This window comes from Entelurus aequoreus, linkage group LG21 (genome assembly GCF_033978785.1).
Source record: "Entelurus aequoreus isolate RoL-2023_Sb linkage group LG21, RoL_Eaeq_v1.1, whole genome shotgun sequence".
Lineage (NCBI taxonomy): Eukaryota > Metazoa > Chordata > Actinopteri > Syngnathiformes > Syngnathidae > Entelurus > Entelurus aequoreus.
This window is the reverse complement of record NC_084751.1, coordinates 37,591,778-37,612,988: the sequence shown is the minus strand read 5'-3', so window position 1 is coordinate 37,612,988 and position 21,211 is coordinate 37,591,778. Positions and strand designations below refer to the sequence as shown.

The 21,211-nt window shown below is 39.9% G+C and overlaps 1 protein-coding gene across 1 annotated transcript in view; it reads right to left on the bottom strand.

The window, feature by feature from the left end:
* LOC133638729 (cilia- and flagella-associated protein 44-like) overlaps nt 1-21,211 on the bottom strand; it is a 65,837-nt gene that overhangs the window by 44,035 nt on the left and 591 nt on the right. The window contains 18 exon segments of the mRNA XM_062031621.1: nt 1,031-1,173; nt 5,034-5,225; nt 5,891-6,043; nt 7,315-7,353; nt 7,355-7,426; nt 7,494-7,526; nt 7,529-7,629; nt 7,632-7,704; nt 7,781-7,875; nt 7,955-8,054; nt 10,489-10,536; nt 10,632-10,787; nt 10,878-11,042; nt 15,521-15,635; nt 16,683-16,899; nt 16,979-17,081; nt 19,020-19,182; nt 19,278-19,405. Coding sequence (XP_061887605.1) covers nt 1,031-1,173; nt 5,034-5,225; nt 5,891-6,043; nt 7,315-7,353; nt 7,355-7,426; nt 7,494-7,526; nt 7,529-7,629; nt 7,632-7,704; nt 7,781-7,875; nt 7,955-8,054; nt 10,489-10,536; nt 10,632-10,787; nt 10,878-11,042; nt 15,521-15,635; nt 16,683-16,899; nt 16,979-17,081; nt 19,020-19,182; nt 19,278-19,405 — 2,096 coding nt within the window.

The window sequence follows — 21,211 nt, the reverse complement described above, 5'->3', positions numbered from 1 at the left end:
GTGCACTTGTTATTAGTGAAAATATACTTATTTTAAGGTATTTTTGGGTTCATTGAGGTTAGCTAATTTGACTTGTTTTCGAAAGTCTTAACAAGCCGAATTTTCTTGTTCTATTGGCAGATAATTTTGCTTAGTTCAAATAAAATACCCCTCATTTTTTAAATGTGTTTTCTTGTTTTTGAAAACAGACTTTTTGCAGTGTGTGTGTATAAGGTAAGACGTATTATCTGGCGTTTTGTTTCGCAATATTATGCAAAAGCAACTTTTCTTACCTTCTGGTACCTGCTGATCTGTATTTGGGCCCTGCATAAGTCCTGAAAATTTGGTAGTCGATTAGCGTCTACTTTTTCTCTATCTTCTTGTTATGGGACATTCATCCTCCGCTGTTGCCATTTCTAATATAAAGTAGTGTAAAGTTCTTACTTATATCTGTCAGTAAACTCGCCATTAAAGCGCTAAAACATACCGGTGTAGTGAGTTTACATTATTCACCCAAGTAATTTTAGTTATTAGAGAGTTTCGGTCGGACGGTTTTTCACGGGTCACATTTCCGGCGGGTGAGGAGATGCTGCTCCGTTATTGATTTAGGTAAAGTCTGAATGTCATTAAAACAGTTAGCTCCATCTTTTGACACTTTTTGCACGCTACACCGCCACAACAAAGATGACGGGGAGAAGACGCTGTCGAAGGTGAGCCACGTAAGTAAGACCGCCCAGAAAACGGCGCATCCTGAATGGACTGTCAGAAAGCACCTTGAAGATGATCTGTAAAACAAAATCTATGCAACATTTTGACCAAAGAACCACCATTACATGTTATGTAGCCAACAAGGAAGTGTTTTCCATTTAGAAAAAAAATAATAATAATATGACCCCTTTAATGCGCCTTATACATGAAAAAAGATTGAAAATAGTCCATTCATCAGCCGTGCGCCTTATAATCCGTTGCGCCCTATGGTCCGGAAAATACAGTAGTGAATATTTGTTGACGTCATGCTTATTTCTACAAGACATCCAACATTAAGACATACCTGAATATGACAGAGCATATGGAGTCATCGTCTGTGCAGTGAACAACCACAAACTCAAAAGGCTCATCCTTACGTTTGACAGGGTCTTCATCCTGATTCTCAGAAAACTTACAGTGGTATAAGAAGCCTGAGTCATATTCACCCTGGAGAAGAGAAACAACGTCAATTTACACCGTCACGGCAGAATAAAAGTATCAATCACCAAGTTAGCTCAAAAACGTTCTTATTCTGTAACAACAATCCCTTGAACTATTCATACAATGAAGGGCAGCTTTTCACTGCTGATAGACTTAGACAAACTTTAACGATCCACAAGGGAAATTGTTCCACACAGTAGCTCAGTTACAAAGGCTGGAAAGGGTAAGGATGGAAAGGATCGTGCACACAAGGGCACAAAAAGAGGGCTGACCTCGGTGGAAGGAGGAATCCTGCAAAAGTTTCCAGGATAGTCAGATCTTCATCTGTTCTATGCTCTGTGCTAGACCAACCATACCCTTTTTGAGAAATTGCCTGTATTTGTCATGTGTTTTATTGGGTTAAAAAATAAATATCAGTATCATAGGGAAGAAATCAGCATTGTACCAAATTTAAAAAATCTGGTATCGCTCATCAATCACTAACCTCACTAAAAATTTGCTCGTTTTTGTTATTTAACACTTTCATAGTTTCACAGGGTCTTAAACTCTTGGGCTGGGATATACTTAATGTTATACATATTAATTATGAAATTTGTTGTAATTTTAGACAATTTCTGTGACTTATTTCTGACGTAACCCCCGTGCAGAAATATTTGTTGCATCAAAAAACTCACTTTGTGTTAAGTAAGAAATCCGGTTATGTAATCTGCTGTAAATGCTTGTATTCCTTTTTATGAACACTTCAAACAATAAAGGTTGCTGTGCATTAATGAAACAATCCCAATATTCCGTAAAAAGGATCAAAGCGGATCAGACGATGGTTAAAACACTTACGCATTACCAAAAACATTATGACTGACCATCTAAAAAAACGAAATTAAAAAACGAAATGGAAATACAGAATGTGAGATTTACAATATTAACTGTGAACGATAAAAAACTGAATATAACAATAAATGAATGTTGCTCCTAAATCTATATTTTGTATAGTGGAGCTAGAGCAACGAAGAAACACGGTGAAACATAAATGCAAAGGGTAAAAAACATCCACATATTCGATATAACATCTCTTCTCTGAACCCAGGAACAACATCTGAAGCCTCAGTCCAGAAGAGCGCAGTCCTAGGAACAGCCAAGATACTGCGCAGAACCCTCAAACTCCCAGGCCTCTGGTAGAGGACCCGAGCTTGAGGATGACACAGATACCACCCCACCAGGGTGAGAAGGAGATTTATACAGTATATATATATATATATATATACAGTATATATAAAAATATATATATGTATATATATGTATATATACTGTATATATACACATATATACATACATACACAGTATATACTGTACAGTACATATATAAACATATACATATATACATATACAGGTATATATTTATATATACATATATATATAGGTTTCTGTGGTTTATCCGTTATACAGTGCTCAATACCGGGGTAGAGCAGAATATACGTTAGGTCAGGAAAAATTGTATATTGTAGCGTCCCGGAAGAGTTAGTGCTGCAAGGGGTTCTGGGTATTTGCTCTGTTGTGTTCATGTTGTGTCACGGTGCAGATGTTCTCCCGAAATGTGTTCGTCATTCTTGTTTGGTGTGGGTTCACAGTGTGGCGCATATTTGTAACAGTGTTAAAGTTGTTTATACGGTCACCCTCAGTGTGACCTGTATGGCTGTTGACCAAGTTTGAATGCATTCACTTGTGTGACTGAGCCGGCACACAAAGGCAGTGCCTTTAAGGTTTATTGGCGCTCTGTGCTGCTCTCTACGTCCGTGTACACAGCGAAGTTTTAAAAAGTCATAAATTTTACTTTTTGAAAACGATCCAGATAATTTTGAAACCGATACCGATAATATCCGATATTACATTTAAAGCATTCACGCATTAAAGTATTATCGGACATCTCTAATATATATATATATATACATTACCGTTCAAAAGTTTGGGGTCACCAAAACAATTTTGTGGAATAGCCTTCATTTCTAAGAACAAGAATAGACTGTCGAGTTTCAGATGAAAGTTCTCTTTTTCTGGCCATTTTGAGCGTTTAATTGACCCCACAAATGTGATGCTCCAGAAACTCAATCTGCTCAAAGGAAGGTCAGTTTTGTAGCTTCTGTAACGGGCTAAACGGTTTTCAGATGTGTGAACATGATTGCACAAGGGTTTTCTAATCATCAATTAGCCTTCTGAGCCAATGAGCAAACACATTGTACCATTAGAACACTGGAGTGATAGTTGCTGGAAATGGGCCTCTATACACCATACTTGCCAACCCTCCCGTTTTTAGCGAGAGACTCCCGGTATTCAGCTCCTCTCCCGATAACCTCCCGGCAGAAATTTTCTCCCGACAAACTCCCGGTATTCAGCCGGAGCTGGAGGCCACGCCCCCTCCAGCTCAATGCGGACCTGAGTGGGGACAGCCTGTTCTCACGTCCGCTTTCCCACAATATAAACAGCTTGCCTGCCCAATGACGTCATAACATCTACGGCTTTTAGAGAGTAGAGTGCACAACTGCGCACACAACAAGGAGACAAAGCAGAAGAACGAGGAAGTTACAGACATGGCGACGCCGTCGACGAGCAAGATGAAGAAATACGCTTGCAAGTTCCAAAACGAATGGAAACAAGAATTTCAGTTAATCCAGGACAGTTCAAAGGGGAAGGGGTATGTAATTATGTTGCCTGTACATTTTGTAGAACAGACTTCTCCATTGAACACGGTGGCCGAAATGATATACTCAGTCATGAACGGAGAAGTTAAACAGGACAATGCTGCCATCTACTGGATAGCCTCCGGAACACTGAAATTCAAGTATTTATTTTATTTATATGTATAATAAAATAAATAAATATATATATATATATATATATATATATATATATATATATATATATATATATATATATATATATATATATATATATATATATATATATATATATATATATATATAGTTAGAATTCACTGAAAGTCAAGTATTTCATATATATATATAAATATATATATATATATATATGTATGTGTGGGAAAAAATCACAAGACTATTTCATCTCTACAGGCCTGTTTCATGAGGGATTTCCTCAATCCTCAGGAGATCTCCTGAGGATTGAGGAAATCCCTCATGAAACAGGCCTGTAGAGATGAAATAGTCTTGTGATTTTTTCCCACACATACATATTACGCTCTACCACGGTATCGAGCACTATTTTTTGGATAATCTAATTAAGACATATATATATATATATATATATATATATATACACTCTCCTCTTAACCACGCCCCCCTGACCACGCCCCCCCCACCTCCCAATATCAGAGGTCTCAAGGTTGGCAAGTATGCTATACACATATGTAGATATTGCACCAAAAACCAGACATTTGCAGCTAGAATAGTCATTTACCACATTAGCAATGTATAGAGTGTATTTCTTTAAAGTTAAGACTAGTTTAAAGTTATCTTCATTGAAAAGTACAGTGCTTTTCCTTAAAAAATAAGGACATTTCAATGTGACCCCAAACTTTTGAACGGTAGTGTATATATACCCCGACTGTACAGGGCGCCCCTAAACAAAAAACATATCTTGATCTGATGAGCAAATAGCCTATACCATTGAGCACAAATAAATTGGAATCCCCTACATTCATGCAGCACTAAACTTGGCATTCATCTCCATTACGTGGCGTCTGGATACAAAAATACAGCAGATAACTATAGCGCTGATAGTGGTGGCTAAAACCTGGACCTGTTCCGGTTTCAAGAAAGACAGCAACGTGTTGTAGTCGGATATCAGTTGTCTGAACAAGGTGAGGATCATAGGACCGGAGTGTGTCGTCAGAGTCGTACCATTGAGAGCCAGAACTGCCCAGGCTGGGAATAGAACCCGCAGTAGAGAGGACAAGGAGGGGCGGGGATGTAGATGGGGGGCAACGGCTCGGGTTCCTCCTCCTCCTCCTCTTCGTCTTTGATCTGTTTTTCCTTTCGCTCTTTCTCTAGCTTCTCCTTCAAAGCTTGTCGTCTTGCGATTTCCTCCTCTCTCTGAAACCCACGCATGCGTGCAAGTCATGAAATGTTGAAAGACTTGTAACAAGAACACAGTCGAAAATATTTGATGTCGACATAAGCGGTTGCTAAAAAAACAGGAATGGAAACAAGAATTTCAGTTCATCCAGGACAGTTCAAAGGGAAAGGGGTATGTAATTATGTTGCCTGTACATTTTGTAGAACAGACTTCTCCATTGAACACGGTGGCCGAAATGATATACTCAGTCATGAACGGAGAAGTTAAACAGGACAATGCTGCCATCTACTGGATAGCCTCCGGAACACTGAAATTCAAGTATTTATTTTATTTATATGTATAATAAAATAAATAAATAAATAAATAAATATATATATATATATATATATATATATATATATATATATATATATATATATATATATATATATATATATATATATATATATATGGTCCGAAAAATACGGTATGTTCCTGTTGTCGTTTAACGCTGCTGAGCGATAACAACAAAGTTAACAATACCATAACACATGTTGTCATTCTTTTGGGTCTTAAATAATATGTTGACAAAAGCGGTCAACATGTACATGGTGATGAGAAGATTGCCATGACTTGATGAGTTGGTCAGGTTAATAAACTGCCATATTAGGTAAAACCCATATTAGAAATTATTAAAAAAGACCTTGATTCGAGATTTGATGCTCCGAAAGCAGAATGATTTTCTGGGCAGTTCAAGCAGTTCGTAGGATTTAGTTGGTTTGCAGGTTTTTGGATCAGGATAGGAGACCTCCACAACATGACCACTTTGACACAGGATGAGCAAACGATTTTCACTCTGGAAAATGAAACAAGTGTGAAATGTTTGAGTCCTATTTCTGTGTGAACACACATTGCCACACTGCAAAAACTGAAATCTAAGTAAGATTGAATATTTCAAATAAGGGTGATATTTGCTTATTTTCTGTCAGGTAAGATCATTCTTCTCACTAAGCAGATTTTATGTTAGAGTGTTTTATTTGTTTTAAGTGTTTTGGTCCTAAATGATCTCAGTAAGATATTACAGCTTGTTGCTGAGAGTTTATGACCTATATTGAGTAAAACATGCTTGAAACTAGAATATCAACTGTTGCAAAGCTGTGTCATCAACACTCAAAAGTATAAAACTGGTTTTTCAAAGTCATAATTTCTTATTTCAAGCATGAACAAAAAAAATCATGACTTTGACACAATTGTGTCTCATAATTAAAACAGATGACAGCCAAATGGACTTTGCTGTTTTATTTTCAATGAAACAAGAGAAAATACGTACTCATGTACTAGTACAGTTGGCACAGTACGGTGAACGGACAGTTACTATTTAAACATTTAACATGTGACATTTCAAACTATTTTGAACAGAAATAGTTCATGCACATTCAGATGAATTCTTCAAAATTACAATAAAAAAATGTGGCTGGGGGCCTGGCTGTATATATATATATATATAGTATATATATATAATATATATATATATATATATATATATATATATATATATAATATTCTATATATTCCTCGCGCACTAATTGACTGAAAGAGCACGCACTTGGCGCGATGATGTCCTGTTATCGATGGAAAAAAATGCATTTTTAGACAATATGATTTGCCTGAGCGGCTAGGAGACCCCGAGAGTAACAAGCGGTTGCCATGTTGCCTTTCCATTAAGAAAAATAAACTAGTTTTTATTGTAAGTTTGCTGGTTTCAAGAAATGTAATGCCAGGCGCATATCATTATGTCAAGATAATGGCACTAACATTTACTTAATTTAAGAATATTTTTCAACATATTGACAAAAAAGGTCTCTTTTTTTTCTATCAAGAAAAGTGCACTTGTTATTAGTGAGAATATACTTATTTTAAGGTATTTTTTGGGTCATTGAGGTTAGCTAATTTGACTTGTTTTGGAAAGTCTTGACAAGCCAAATGTTCTTGTACTATTGGCAGATAATTTTCCTTAGTTCAAGTAAAATACCCCTCATTTTTGTATTTTTTTTTCTTTCTTCTTTTTGAACACTGACTTTTTGCAGTGCAGTTGGTTGCCATTTTCAAACAAAAATAAAAACTTACGTGGGAATGAGGCGACGGCGCCAGTAGCACGACTGGTCCACGGAACGGAGATGAATCCGATTGGCTCGTACTTTTCCCCGACAGTGAAGAAGAACACAGTGCAGTCTGAGCTCTGAGCATAAAAGGTAAGATCAGAAAAACCAATGACAATACTTATTATTTCAGTCGATAATGACCACCTTACCCGCTGTGGCTAATATTGTTCCATCTTGCACTCATATGCAACAGCAGTTACAGGAGCATCGTGAGGTTTGAAGGCCTGTTTGAGCCGCAGCTGGCCATCTGCTTTGTGCCTGGTTACTATTTGCAGACCCGAGGGTCAAAAAGCTCCAGTAAGCGGATCACCCCATCTTCAAAGCCGGTCACCAGCAAACTTCCTGTCTCGTTGACCTGGACACGAACATCAGAGGTTTAATCCATCACATTATCAGGACGTTAATAGAATTTCCTGCACTGTCACGCCCACCAAAGGAGGGGCCCAGTGGAGAGCAGTTCCACCCTGATTGAAGCGGCTGCAGGTGACTTCTTTTTTTGCCAGAAAGTCAAAGACCCTGACAGAATCTGAAAAAAAAAAGGTAATGTCTGTAGACAGCATGTGTGTTATAAAGCGTGTTATAGGAAAATAAAATTAGTGACTCACGATCCAGAGCAGTTGTGGCCATAAGATGACTTTTCTTTGACACATCCAGACCCTTAATTGGCCCGGCATGGAAGTAAGACAGGCACTCGGGATCAGGAGTCTGCTCACAGAGATGTTATTATCAGTGTTGGCAATTTGCACTGGAAAAAAATATGGGTTTTAATGCATATTGAAAAATGTTTGTTCAAACCCCAAAACCAAGTTGTGTAAATGGTAAATAAAAACAGAATACAATGATTTGCAAATCCTTTTCAACCTATTTTCAATTGAATAGACTGCAAAGATAAGATACTTAACGTTCAAACTGGAAAACTTAGTTATTTTCTGCAAATATTAGCTCATTTGGAATTTGATGCCTACACCACTTTGTGAACAAATGCGTGAGCAAATTGTCGAACAGTTTAAGAACAACATTTCTCAACCAGCTATTGCAAGGAATTTAGGGATTTCACCATCTACGGTCCGTAATATCATCAAAAGGTTCAGAGAATCTGGAAAAATCACTGCACGTAAGCGTCGATATCGATCCCTCAGGCGGTACGGCATCAAAAACCGCCATCGGTGTGTAAAGGATATCACCACATGGGTTCAAGAACACTTCAGAAAACCACTGTCAGTAACTACAGTTTGTCGCTACATCTGTAAGTGCAAGTTAAAACTCTGCTATGCAAAGCGAAATACATTTATCAACGACACCCAGAAACTGTTAGAATAATTATGTATATATTATCATTATAACTTTATGTTTAAGGGCCGTTACTATAAAGTATTGTCAATTTGTGCTGCAATGGTATTTTCAGGCCTGGCCCTAACCAATCTGGCGCCCTAGGCAAGATTTTAGGTGGCGCCCCCCCCACACACACATCGGCAGTGAAGTGTATATACTCACAAGAAACCGAATAGCTTTGTCTTTGACCTTTTTTTTTTACTTAAAGAAAGCAAATTAACATATTATATGAGAATGTTATGTTATGATTATCTTCAACCGAATCACAGCAGTGCTCAAATTAAAAAACAGCATTCCCTCTCATGTGATATTGCTTAATTAACATTAATGATGTGCACTTTAACAACTAGGCTTACAACTACACCTAATATATAAAGGGGTGGAAAAGTGACTATTACCTGCAGGGTAAACATTAGCTAACCAGAAGGCAATAACAATGTAAACAAAAAACACCTGCTTAAAAGATCTAATACAAATGTCCCTGAGGAATGTAAGGTGGGAGTACTGTAATTACCTAACGTTACATTATTATTTTCCATAACAATTTAGCCCCCTCCACAATATTAACCCGACGTTAAAACAGAACTAGCTATTTATTAATTAGCAATTGCAGAATCATGTAACATTAGCTTAATGCTAAAAAGCCAGGTTACTATCACATTCTGTAACAGACAAATAATTTCATGTAGGCTAACGTTACCTACCTGCTACCTCTGTCTTTTTCTCGTTTCTCCTCTTCTTTTCTCTTTTTTCTTCCCTGTGCACCTGACAGTTTTGGCCGTTTTGACATCTTGTGTTGATTTTTTGATGTGGTAAGAGTCATGATACGGGAAGGGAGGGGCCGCACCGTGCGGGGGAATGGGGGGGCGTAATGTTGTAACAAATAATATTTCTATTAAATAGGCTTTACTTTGCATTTTAATTAACGTGGGATTATTTTTTGTATTTAGAAATAATGGTACCAACTTTTTTTTTTTTTTTTCCTCCAACATTTGTGGCACTGGCATGGCGCCCCCTGATGGACGGCACCCTTAGCATTTGCCTATACGGCCTATGCCACGGGCCGGCCCTGGGTATTTTTGTATTTGTGCAGAGCTAGCAATCCAAGAGATTGCTAGCCTCTTTATCAGTGTTGTGTCCAGACTCAGCCTGCTGGCTGCCAAGGCCGAACATTGGGTTCCGGGACCAGACAAAGCAGAGACTGGGCGATAGCACCAGTACTCGGCCTGCTGGCTGCCAAGGCCGAACATTGGGTTCCGGGACGCAGACAAATCAGAGACTGGGCGATAGCACCAAGTGTCAACATATTAGCATTTTTGTATAATCATATATTGTGTCTAACTGGAGTTGTCGAGATTACCCCCCTTCCCTCAGTCACCGTGATGTAATAGGGCCATTTCCTAATAAATAGAGGAGGCGCGCGGGCTTGATTTTTAGAACGTAGTTTGGATCTGTAACTAGAGTACAGCCCAAAACATGTGTCTCCTCGAGCTAAATTGAACTCTGTTTCTGCGTGTTTCCTTGCTTCTTGTCTGATTGTTAGATGTCATCGGTGTTTGAACCTGACAGAAACGCCGCCGGCTTCGCTGGGCCCGAGCTCATCTAAGATGGACTGATGCAAAGTGGAAAATTCCATTCCGTTTAAGGCGGTCTGTCATAACGTTTTTAGCATTCAATCAGACATTATTGCGAGGTTTTGTATTAGTGTTCCTAAAAATAGATACACCGGCCCCCAGACACATTTTTTGTCTAAATGTGGCCCCCCGAGTCAAATTAATTGCCCAGGTCTGCAGTAGGGGAACCTCACCGAGTACGTGAAAGAAAGATCCAGTTTCCAAATGGCCCCATTGGAGTCCTGCCAAAGCACAGAGAAGAAAAATGTGTTTTAAAGCAGTCACCGAGGCTGTATGAAACATTTTAAACATGCATGGTGATTTTTGTCCTTTGCACCTGAGCAAACCACATAGTAGAGTCAGGTTTGGAGCTTTTCACTATTGAGGACAAGCCGACATGGTGTCCCACCAACAACTCATTTATGGCTTCCATCTCAAACTTGCTGTTGTCGCTGCTACTGTCAGCGCTGTCAATGGTCTCAAAATCCCAGCTCTGGCGTGTCAAAAAAATGGTCCCCACATCATACTGACAGTAACCAGGACTATTCAAGCCTTTGAAATATGCCGCTCATTTCCATTTTACCCGGATAGCTCCATCAGAGCCAAATGTCATCAGCTGTCCATCCTCCAAGGAAAAGGGCTGGACAACCCCTGCATGACAGTTTTGTCCTCCGGTGCTGCAGAGCTCCACTTTGATGGCGTTTCCATCCCACAGCAGCAGGTTGCCCCAGTTTGAGCCAGAGACCACCTGAGAGGAAATCACAGCATATCAGCATGTCATTGTGAGTTGCATCCTGTGTACTACACTGTACTATATACACCCAACTAGGGTTGTCCCGATACTAATATTTTGGTACCGGTACCAAAATGTATTTTGATACTTTTCGATACTTCTCTAAATAAAGGGGACCACAAAAAAATTGCAATATTGGCTTTATTTTAACAAAAAATCTTACGGTACATTAAACATATGTTTCTTATTGCAATCAAAGAACAATTTTGGCCTTACATAAAATAGTGAACATACTAGACAACTTGTCTTTTAGTACAAACCCCGTTTCCATATGAGTTGGGAAATTGTGTTAGATGTAAATATAAACGGAATACAATGATTTGCAAATCATTTTCAACCCATATTCAATTGAATGCACTACAAATACAAGATATTTGATGTTCAAACTCATAAACTTTTTTTTTTTTTTTGCAAATAATAATTAACTTAGAATTTCATGGCTGCAACACGTGCCAAAGTAGTTGGGAAAGGACATGTTCACCACTGTGTTACATGGCCTTTCCTTTTAACAACACTCAGTAAACGTTTCTGAACTGAGGAGACACATTTTTAAGCTTCTCAGGTGGAATTCTTTCCCATTCTTGCTTGATGTACAGCTTAAGTTGTTCAACAGTCCGGGGGTCTCCGTTGTGGTATTTTAGGCTTCATAATGCACCACACATTTTCAATGGGAGACAGGTCTGGACTACAGGCAGGCCAGTCTAGTACCCGCACTCTTTTACTATGAAGCCACGCTGTTGTAACACGTGGCTTGGCATTGTCTTGCTGAAATAAGCAGGGGCGTCCATGGTAACGTTGCTTGGATGGCAACATATGTTTCTCCAAAACCTGTATGTACCTTTCAGCATTAATGGCGCCTTCACAGATGTGTAAGTTACCCATGTCTTGGGCCCTAATACACCCCCATACCATCAACTTTGCGCCTATAACAATCCGGATGGTTCTTTTCCTCTTTGGTCCGGAGGACACGACGTCCACAGTTTCCAAAAACAATTTGAAATGTGGACTCGTCAGACCACAGAACACTTTTCCACTTTGTATCAGTCTATCTTAGATGAGCTCAGAACCAGCGAAGCCGACGGCGTTTCTGGGTGTTGTTGATAAATGGTTTTCGCCTTGCATAGGAGAGTTTTAACTTGCACTTACAGATGTAGCGACCAACTGTAGTTACTGACAGTGGGTTTCTGAAGTGTTCCTGAGCCCATGTGGTGATATCCTTTACACACTGATGTCGCTTGTTGATGCAGTACAGCCAGAGGGATCGAAGGTCACGGGCTTAGGCAGTGATTTCTCCAGATTCTCTGAACCCTTTGATGATATTACGGACTGAGATGGTGAAATCCCTAAATTCCTTGCAATAGCTGGTTGAGAAAGGTTTTTCTTAAACTGTTCAACAATTTGCTCCCGCATTTGTTGACAAAGTGGTGACCCTCGCCCCATCCTTGTTTGTGAATGACTGAGCATTTCATGGAATCTACTTTTATACCCAATCATGGCACCCACCTGTTCCCAATTTGCCTGTTCACCTGTGGGATGTTCCAAATAAGTGTTTGATGAGCATTCCTCAACTTTATCAGTATTTATTGCCACCTTTCCCAACTTCTTTGTCACGTGTTGCTGGCATCAAATTCTAAAGTTAATGATTATTTGCAAAAAAAATAATGTTTATCAGTTTGAACATCAAATATGTTGTCTTTGTAGCATATTCAACTGAATATGGGTTGAAAATGATTTGCAAATCATTGTAGTCCGTTTATATTTACATCTAACACAATTTCCCAACTCATATGGAAACGGGGTTTGTGGAAAGTGTCACGGCACGGACTCGAACCCACTTTTCCTCGGCAGCTGGAGCTGCCGGGACCTCTGCTGGCAACACGCTTGGACACGCCCCTGCTCGTGCTGGGTGCAGCACGCCCACGCATCGACATCAAGAAGGCCCAGCAAAGGATATACTTCCTGCGGCAATTGAAAAAACTGAAGGTGCTGACCGAGATGCTGGTGCAGTTCTACTCAGCAATCATCGAGTCCATCCTCACCTACTCCGTCACCGTGTGGTTCCCCGGCGCCACAGTCCGGGACAAGCATCGACTGCAGCACATGGTACGTGCTGTTGAGTAGGTGATTGGCTGCAAACTCCCACCCCTCCAGGACCTGTTCTCCTCCAGGACCAGGAGGCGTGTGGGTCGGATCACAGCTGACTCTTCTCACCCTGGACACAGACTATTCTCCCCTCTCCCCTCAGGCAGGAGACTACGGTCCATCCAGACCCACACCTCCCGCCACCTGAACAGTTTTTTCCCCTCGGCCATCAGACACATGAACAATAACAAGATCTGATAGCTCAGTTCCAGCTCATGTTATTCTATTCTGTGTTATATGTGTTTTATGTTGCACGATTGCGCCAAGTAAAATTCCTAGTTTGTGAACCCGTTCTCAAACAATGGCAATAAAAACTCTTCTGATTCTTTTGATTCTGACAAGGCTGCAGGCAATTGCGCATCAGCGCACCTGGACCTGATGAGAGGGAGCGGCATAAAAGCCAGCGGACCCAAGAGACCTTCGCCAGAACGTAGCCAATCACCCTGAGTAAGCATCACGTCTGGCACCCCCTCCCTCGTTCCTTGCTCGCCTTCCTTGTGCTCTTCCTCGTTCCCGTTTTTGATGTCCTTTGTGTCTTCCACAGTGTCTTCCCTGTTGCCTGTGATCGTGTCTCGCCTCACGACCTCCTCCCGGATCTCTGCTTGCCTCCCTCGATCCTCGGCCCCTGCTTTGACACGGACATCGTGCCCCCGACTGCCTCTTCGCCTTCTCCCTTGGATTCGGCGAAAGATTCATTCAACACGCACCGACAACATCCTCTGGTAAAAATCACATTGTTAATTCCACACATCGTCCGCACTCATTCACTTGTGGTAGCATACACACCCCACACATTCATCAAAGGTTTAAATAAACCTGGTAAACCGCAGTTCCACCTTGGTGTCGCCTCCTTCCCTTTGATACATAACAGAAAGTAAACAAACAAAGGCTCCTAATTAGTCTGCTGACGTATGCAGTAACATATCGTATCATTTCTCATTCTATTATTTGGTCAAAAATATTAAAGGACAAGCTGTAGAAAAGAATTATTAATCCACTTGTTAATTTACTGTTAATATCTGCTTACTTTCTCTTTTAACATGTTCTATCTACACTTCTGTTAAAATGTAATAATCACTTATTCTTCCGTTGTCTGGATGCTTTACATTAGTTTTGGATGATACCACAAATTTAGGTATCGATCCGATACCAAGTAGTTATAGGATCATACATTGGTCATGTTCAAAGTCCTCATGGGACATATTTACTGAGTTTATAAACATAATATGATTTTTTTAAAAAGGAAAAAATATTTTGTGATGATAAAAAATATTGATGTAATCATAGCAGTATCGACTATGGCCGGATCATGTTTTGTTTAGTTAAAGACTCCCTTAGTTCTGTTTCAGCACCCCTGGGTTTGTGTTTTGCCGTGGGTGCTGATTATTTTCACCTGCCTCTGATTAGTGTTCGGGACGCTCACCTGCTCCCGGGCACTAATCAGAGAGCTATTTATTCCTGCTTTCCCGTCTGTCTTGTTTGCGCTATGCAACGAGTTACGTGGGTATACTCTGATTCCTGATTCTATGCTAAGCTTTCCCGTTAGCTTTTTCCTTAGCTTCCCTTGCAATCGGCACGCTTTTCTGTATTTTTGTACTTTGCCTGATTTATGGAAAATAAATAATTTTCCTACCTGCTCCCTGCCTGCGGAGTTCCGTCTGCATCTTGGGATAACGAGCCGTGCATTAACATGCGAACCCGCCGTAACAGATACGCTATTGTACTTGATATCATTACAGTGGATGTCAGGTGTAGATCCACCTATGGCATTTGTTTACATTCAGGCGCGCTAGCTTTTGTTAGCGGTGACGCCGGTGAGCTATTGTATCCTCCTCGTCCTGCAGGGATGATACTTGTAAGAAACTCACTTTGTTTGTCGCCATGGAGGCGAGGATTAGTGATTTAGAAGTAGCTAAAACACTGACGACTGCGGATGGGTATTAGCTGCTAGCTAGCTAGCCATGTCTTAAAGCACCTCTTCTTGAGGGTGTTTCAGTCTTATAACTTCACCTTTATCGTCAATTTTTAGGCCAAAATGTGTCCATTCTCCCTTTTCTGTCTACACACTGTATCTGCTTGTAAGTACTCCTTGATTGTGCGCTGCCGAACACGCTCCTCTGCTCGTAAACCAGCAATGTCATGACGTGACGGTGCGCCGTCAAAAAAATAAATAATTGGGAACCGGTACTTTTCAAACAGAGTATAGTACCGTTTTTTATTCATAAGTACCGCGATACTATACTAGTACCGGTTATACCGTACAACCCTACACCCAACTGAATCATACTAACCTTTCCATCAGGAAGTTCTATGTAGCCATCAATATCAGTAGCTGCAGTTTTTCCAAAATGGCCAATAAGCCCCTCCAGCTTAAGACCTGTAAACGTGCTGGCCATTTTCCAGAACCTGGGTAAAGAGGATTTTTGAATTATTGATGGGAAAAACATCTGATGATGTTTAGCTTTGACACTGACATTTCATGAACGATAAAACTTCCAAACCTGCACAGTCGACTGTACACAAGTTGACGGTGTGCAAAATTCAACTTTTGGAATTTCAATGACATTTATTTGAAGAATTTGAATTTGAATTGAATTACCTCCACCTCACAGTATGTTTAAATAATATCGGACTGCCAATAACATCGTCCGATAAATGCTTTAAAATGTAATATCGGAAATTATCGGTATCGGTTTCAAAAAGTAAAATTCATGACTTTTTAAAACGCCGCTGAACGGAGTGGTACACGGACGTAGGGAGAAGTACAGAGCGCCAATAAACCTTAAAGGCACTGCCTTTGCGTGCCGGATCAATCACATAATATTAACAGCTTTTCACACACACAAGTGAATGCAAGCATACTTGGTCAACAGCCATACAGGTCACACTGAGGGTGACCGTATAAACAAGTTTAACACTGTTACAAATATGCGCCACACTGTGAACCCACACCAAACAAGAATGACAAACACATTTCGGGAGAACATCCGCACCGTAACAGAACAAATACCCAGAACCCCTTGCAGCACTAACTCTTCCGGGACGCTACAATATACACCCCCCGCTACCCGCTACCCCCTCAACCCCGCCCACCTCAACCTCCTCATGCTCTCTCAGGGAGAGCATGTCCCAAATTCCAAGCTGCTGTTTTGAGGCATGTTAAAAAAAACAATGCACTTTGTGACTTCAATAATAAATATGGCAGTGCCATGTTGGCATTTCTTTCCATAACTGGAGTTGATTTATTTTGGGAAAACCTTGTTACATTGTTTAATGCATCCAGCGGGGCATCACAACAAAATTAGGCATAATAATGTCCTAATTCCACGACTGCATGTATCGGTATCGGTTGATATCGGAATCGGTAATTAAGAGTTGGACAATATCGGAATATCGGCAAAAAGCCATTATCGGACATCTCTAGTTTGGAGTATACAGTGTGTCTTTCGTTACTTGATGTGTCCCGATCCCGATGATGTCAGTAGTCCAGGGTTGTACGGGGAGAAGCTGACTTTGTAGACCTCCTGAGAAATAGCTTTGCACCGGAGCATCACTTCCTCTTGCCTCCAGTTCCACACTGTCAACATGTAGTCAGGTGCACTGCCCAGGCTGGCCAGGAGACTACCGTCGATGTTAAAGTTGACAGAGCTGAATGCGAGATCCGTACCATCTACACACACATAGGTTACACTTACAAATGACCACACACAACCACTCCATCAACAATGCTGGATCTTGGTCCTACTTACCTCTGAGGATGCGGTATGTTTTTATTGAAGGGTATTCATATACTATCAAGAGGGGCTTGACTCCCTTCTCTGCCACAGCAAAATACTCTCTGCCTGGGTTTACCTTAACACACACACAAACTACATAGGGTAGACCAGGGGTCACCAACCTTTTTGAAACCAGAGCTACTTATTGGGTACTGATTAATGCGAAGGGCTACCAGTTTGATACACACTTAAATAAATTGCCAGAAATAGCCAATTTTCTCAATTTACCTTTAACTCTATGTTATTATTAATAATTGATTATATTTACACTTAATTGAATGGTTTAAAAGAGGAGAAAACAGGAAAAAAATGACAATTAAATTTTGAAACATAGTTTATCTTCAATTTCGACTCTTTAAAATTCAAAATTCTACCGAAAAAAAGAAGAGAAAAACTAGCTTTTAGCGAATCTTTTTGAAAAAAATTTAAAAAAGAATTTATGGAACATCATTAGTAATTTTTCCTGATTAAGATAATTTTAGAATTTTGATGACATGTTTTAAATAGGTTAAAATCCAATCTACACTTTGTTAGAATATATAACAAATTGGACCAAGCTATATTTCTAACAAAGACAAATTATTATTTCTTCTAGATTTTCCAGAACAAAAATTTTAAAAGAAATTCAAAAGACTTTGAAATAAGATTTAAATTTGATTCTACAGATTTTTTAGATTTGCCAGAATAATTTTTTTGAATTTTAATCGTAATAAGTTTGAAGAAATATTTCACAAATATTCTTTCTCGAAAAAACAGAAGCTAAAATGAAGAATTAAATTAAAATGTATTTATTATTCTTTACAATAAAAAATGAAAAAAATTACTTGAACATTGATTTAAATTGTCAGGAAAGAAGAGGAAGGAATTTAAAAGGTAAAAAGGTACACTACCGTTCAAAAGTTTGGGGTCACATTGAAATGTCCTTATTTTTGAAGGAAAAGCACTGTACTTTTCAATGAAGATAACTTTAAACTAGTCTTAACTTTAAAGAAATACACTCTATACATTGCTAATGTGGTAAATGACTATTCTAGCTGCAAATGTCTGGTTTTTGGTGCAATATCTACATAGGTGTATAGAGGCCCATTTCCAGAAACTATCACTCCAGTGTTCTAATGGTACAATGTGTTTGCTCATTGGCTCAGAAGGCTAATTGATGATTAGAAAACCCTTGTGCAATCATGTTCACACATCTGAAAACAGTTTAGCTCGTTACAGAAGCTACAAAACTGACCTTCCTTTGAGCAGATTGAGTTTCTGGAGCATCACATTTGTGGGGTCAATTAAACGCTCAAAATGGCCAGAAAAAGAGAACTTTCATCTGAAACTCGACAGTCTATTCTTGTTAGAAATGAAGGCTAGTCCACAAGATTGTTTGGGTGACCCCAAACTTTTGAACGGTAGTGTATATGTGTTTAAAAATCCTAAAATCATTTTTAAGGTTGTTTTTTTTCTCTAAAATTGTCTTTCTGAAAGTTATAAGAAGCAAAGTAAAAAAATTAATGAATTTATTTAAACAAGTGAAGACCAAGTCTTTAAAATATTTTCTTGGATTTTCAAATTCTATTTGAGTTTTGTCTCTCTTAGAATTAAAAATGTCGAGCAACGCGAGACCAGCTTGCTAGTAGATAAATAAATGATAAATACAATTTAAAAAATAGAGGCAGCTCACTGGTAAGTGCTGCTATTTGAGCTATTTTCAGAACAGGCCAGCGGGCGACTCATCTGGTCCTTACGGGCGACCTGGTGCCCGCGGGCACCGCTTTGGTGACCCCTGGGGTAGACTGACGGAAACATGGCTGCCAATTTGCATCAATGGCCTCGCCAACCACTACCAAGTATTTGTTTGCATTCATGCACCAATGTGAGCAGCACTGGAGGAAAGGTGGGTGAAGTGTCTTGCTCAAGCACACATTGGCAGTGACTAGGAAAGCGGAAGCTGGATTCGTACCAGGAACCCTCAAGCTTCTGGGCGGCCGCACTACCGTCGGAGCTAAGAACGATGTTTTCTTACCCCGATTGCGCCGATTCCTCCACCACTGCAGGAGCGCAGGTATCTCTGCTGCCTGGTGGAAACATCCAGCAGGACGAGCAGCTGACCGGCTATATAGATCAGAGTTGTATCGTCCAGCAGCTGCAGGTTTTCTCTGCGCTGACAGTCGTAGCCAAACGAGTGCCTTCCAGAAAAAGGAAATGAGGTCAGGTGAAAGTTTGTTCTTACGGCGTAAAGGGAAACGATGGCGTTTTGTGAAAGATTTACAAAATAATTTACGAGAGGAGGATGAGGTTCTCGGGTAGTTCCGACTCCGGTGTGATGAAGGGCTTGGAGTAAAGCTCTTCATAATCGTAGTACAGGTCAACAGGTAGTAACTTCTTGTTGTCGTCTGTGTTCTCCTCATCCTGCACATGTAAACAACAAGTATTTCACTAGTTTCTCGCCGCCAATGCTTTTTTTTTTTTTGTAACAAATGTTATAATATTCATAAAATGATGCAGATTTTCGCTGTGCTGGCAGTGCCCCAAACTCAGAACATGGGTTGTGCATAAGGACACATGATGCAAGGGGGGGGGGGCCCGTTGTGCGTGAAGAAGCGCATGTAGAATGTCAAAACCAGTGAAGTTGGCACGTTGTGTAAATGGTAAATAAAAACAGAATACAATGATTTGCAAATCCTTTTCAACCTATATTCAATTGAATAGACTGCAAAGACAAGATACTCAACGTTCGGAATGGAAAACTTAATTTTTTGCAAATATTAGCTCATTTGGAATTTGATGCCTGCAACATGTTTCAAAAAAGCTGGCACAAGTGGCAAAAAAGACTGACAAAGTTGAGGAATGCTCATCAAACACTTATTTGGAACATTCCACAGGTGAACAGGTTAATTGGGAACAGGTGGGTGCCATGGTTGGGTATAAAAGCAGCTTCCATGAAATGCTCAGTCATTCACAAACAAGGATGGGGCGAGGGTCACCACTTTGTGAACAAATGCTTGAGCAAATTGTCCAACAGTTTAAGAACAACATTTCTCAACCAGCTATTGCAAGGAATTTACGGATTTCACCATCTACGGTCTGTATTATCATCAAAAGGTTCAGAGAATCTGGAGAAATCACTGCACGTAAGCGATGATATTACAGATCTTCGATCCCTCAGGCGGTACTGCATCAAAAAGCGACATCAGTGTGTAAAGGATATCCCCACATGGGCTCAGGAACACATCAGAAAACCACTGTCAGTAACTACAGTTTGTCGCTACATCTGTAAGTGCAAGTTAAAACTCTACTATGCAAAGCCAAAGCCATTTATCAACAACACCCAGAAACGCTGCCGGCTCTCGCTGGGCCCGAGCTCATCTAAGATGGACTGATGCAAAGTGGAAAAGTGTTCTGTGGTCTGACGAGTCCACATATGAAATTGTTCTTGGAAACTGTGGACGTCGTGTCCTCCGGATCAAAGAGGAAAAGAACCATCCGGATTGTTGTAGGCGCAAAGTTCAAAAGCCAGCATCTGTGATGGTATGGGGGTGTATTAGTGCCCAAGGCATGGGTAACTTACACATCTGTGAAGGCACCATTAATACTGAAAGGTACATACAGGTTTTGGAGCAACATATGTTGCCAGCCAAGCAATGTTATCATGGACGCCCCTGCTTATTTCAGCTAGACAATGCTGGTACTAGACTGGCCTGCTTGTAGTCCAAACCTGTCTCCCATTGAAAATGTGTGGCGCAATATGAAGCCTAAAATACCACAACGGAGACCCCGGACTGTTGAACAACTTAAGCTGTACACCAAGCAAGAATGGGAAATAATTCCACCTGAAAAGTTTCAAAAATTGGTCTCCTCAGTTCCCAAACGTTTACTGAGTGTTGTTAAAAGGACAGGCCATGTAACACAGTGGTAAAAATGCCCCTGTGCCAACTTTTTTGCAATGAGTTGCTGCCATTAAATTCTAAATTAATGATTATTTGCAAAAAAATAAATTACATTTCTCAGTTCGAACATTAAATATCTTGTCTTTGCAGTCTATTCAATTGAATATAAGTTTAAAAGGATTTGCAAATCATTGTATTCTGTTTTTATTCACGAATTACACAACGTGCAAACTTCACTGGTTTTGGGTTTTGTACATTCTGTGTTGTTGTTGCCTTGTCCCCCGCCCCCTCTTGTCACCACAATTTCACGTTCTGTCTCCTTTTTTCC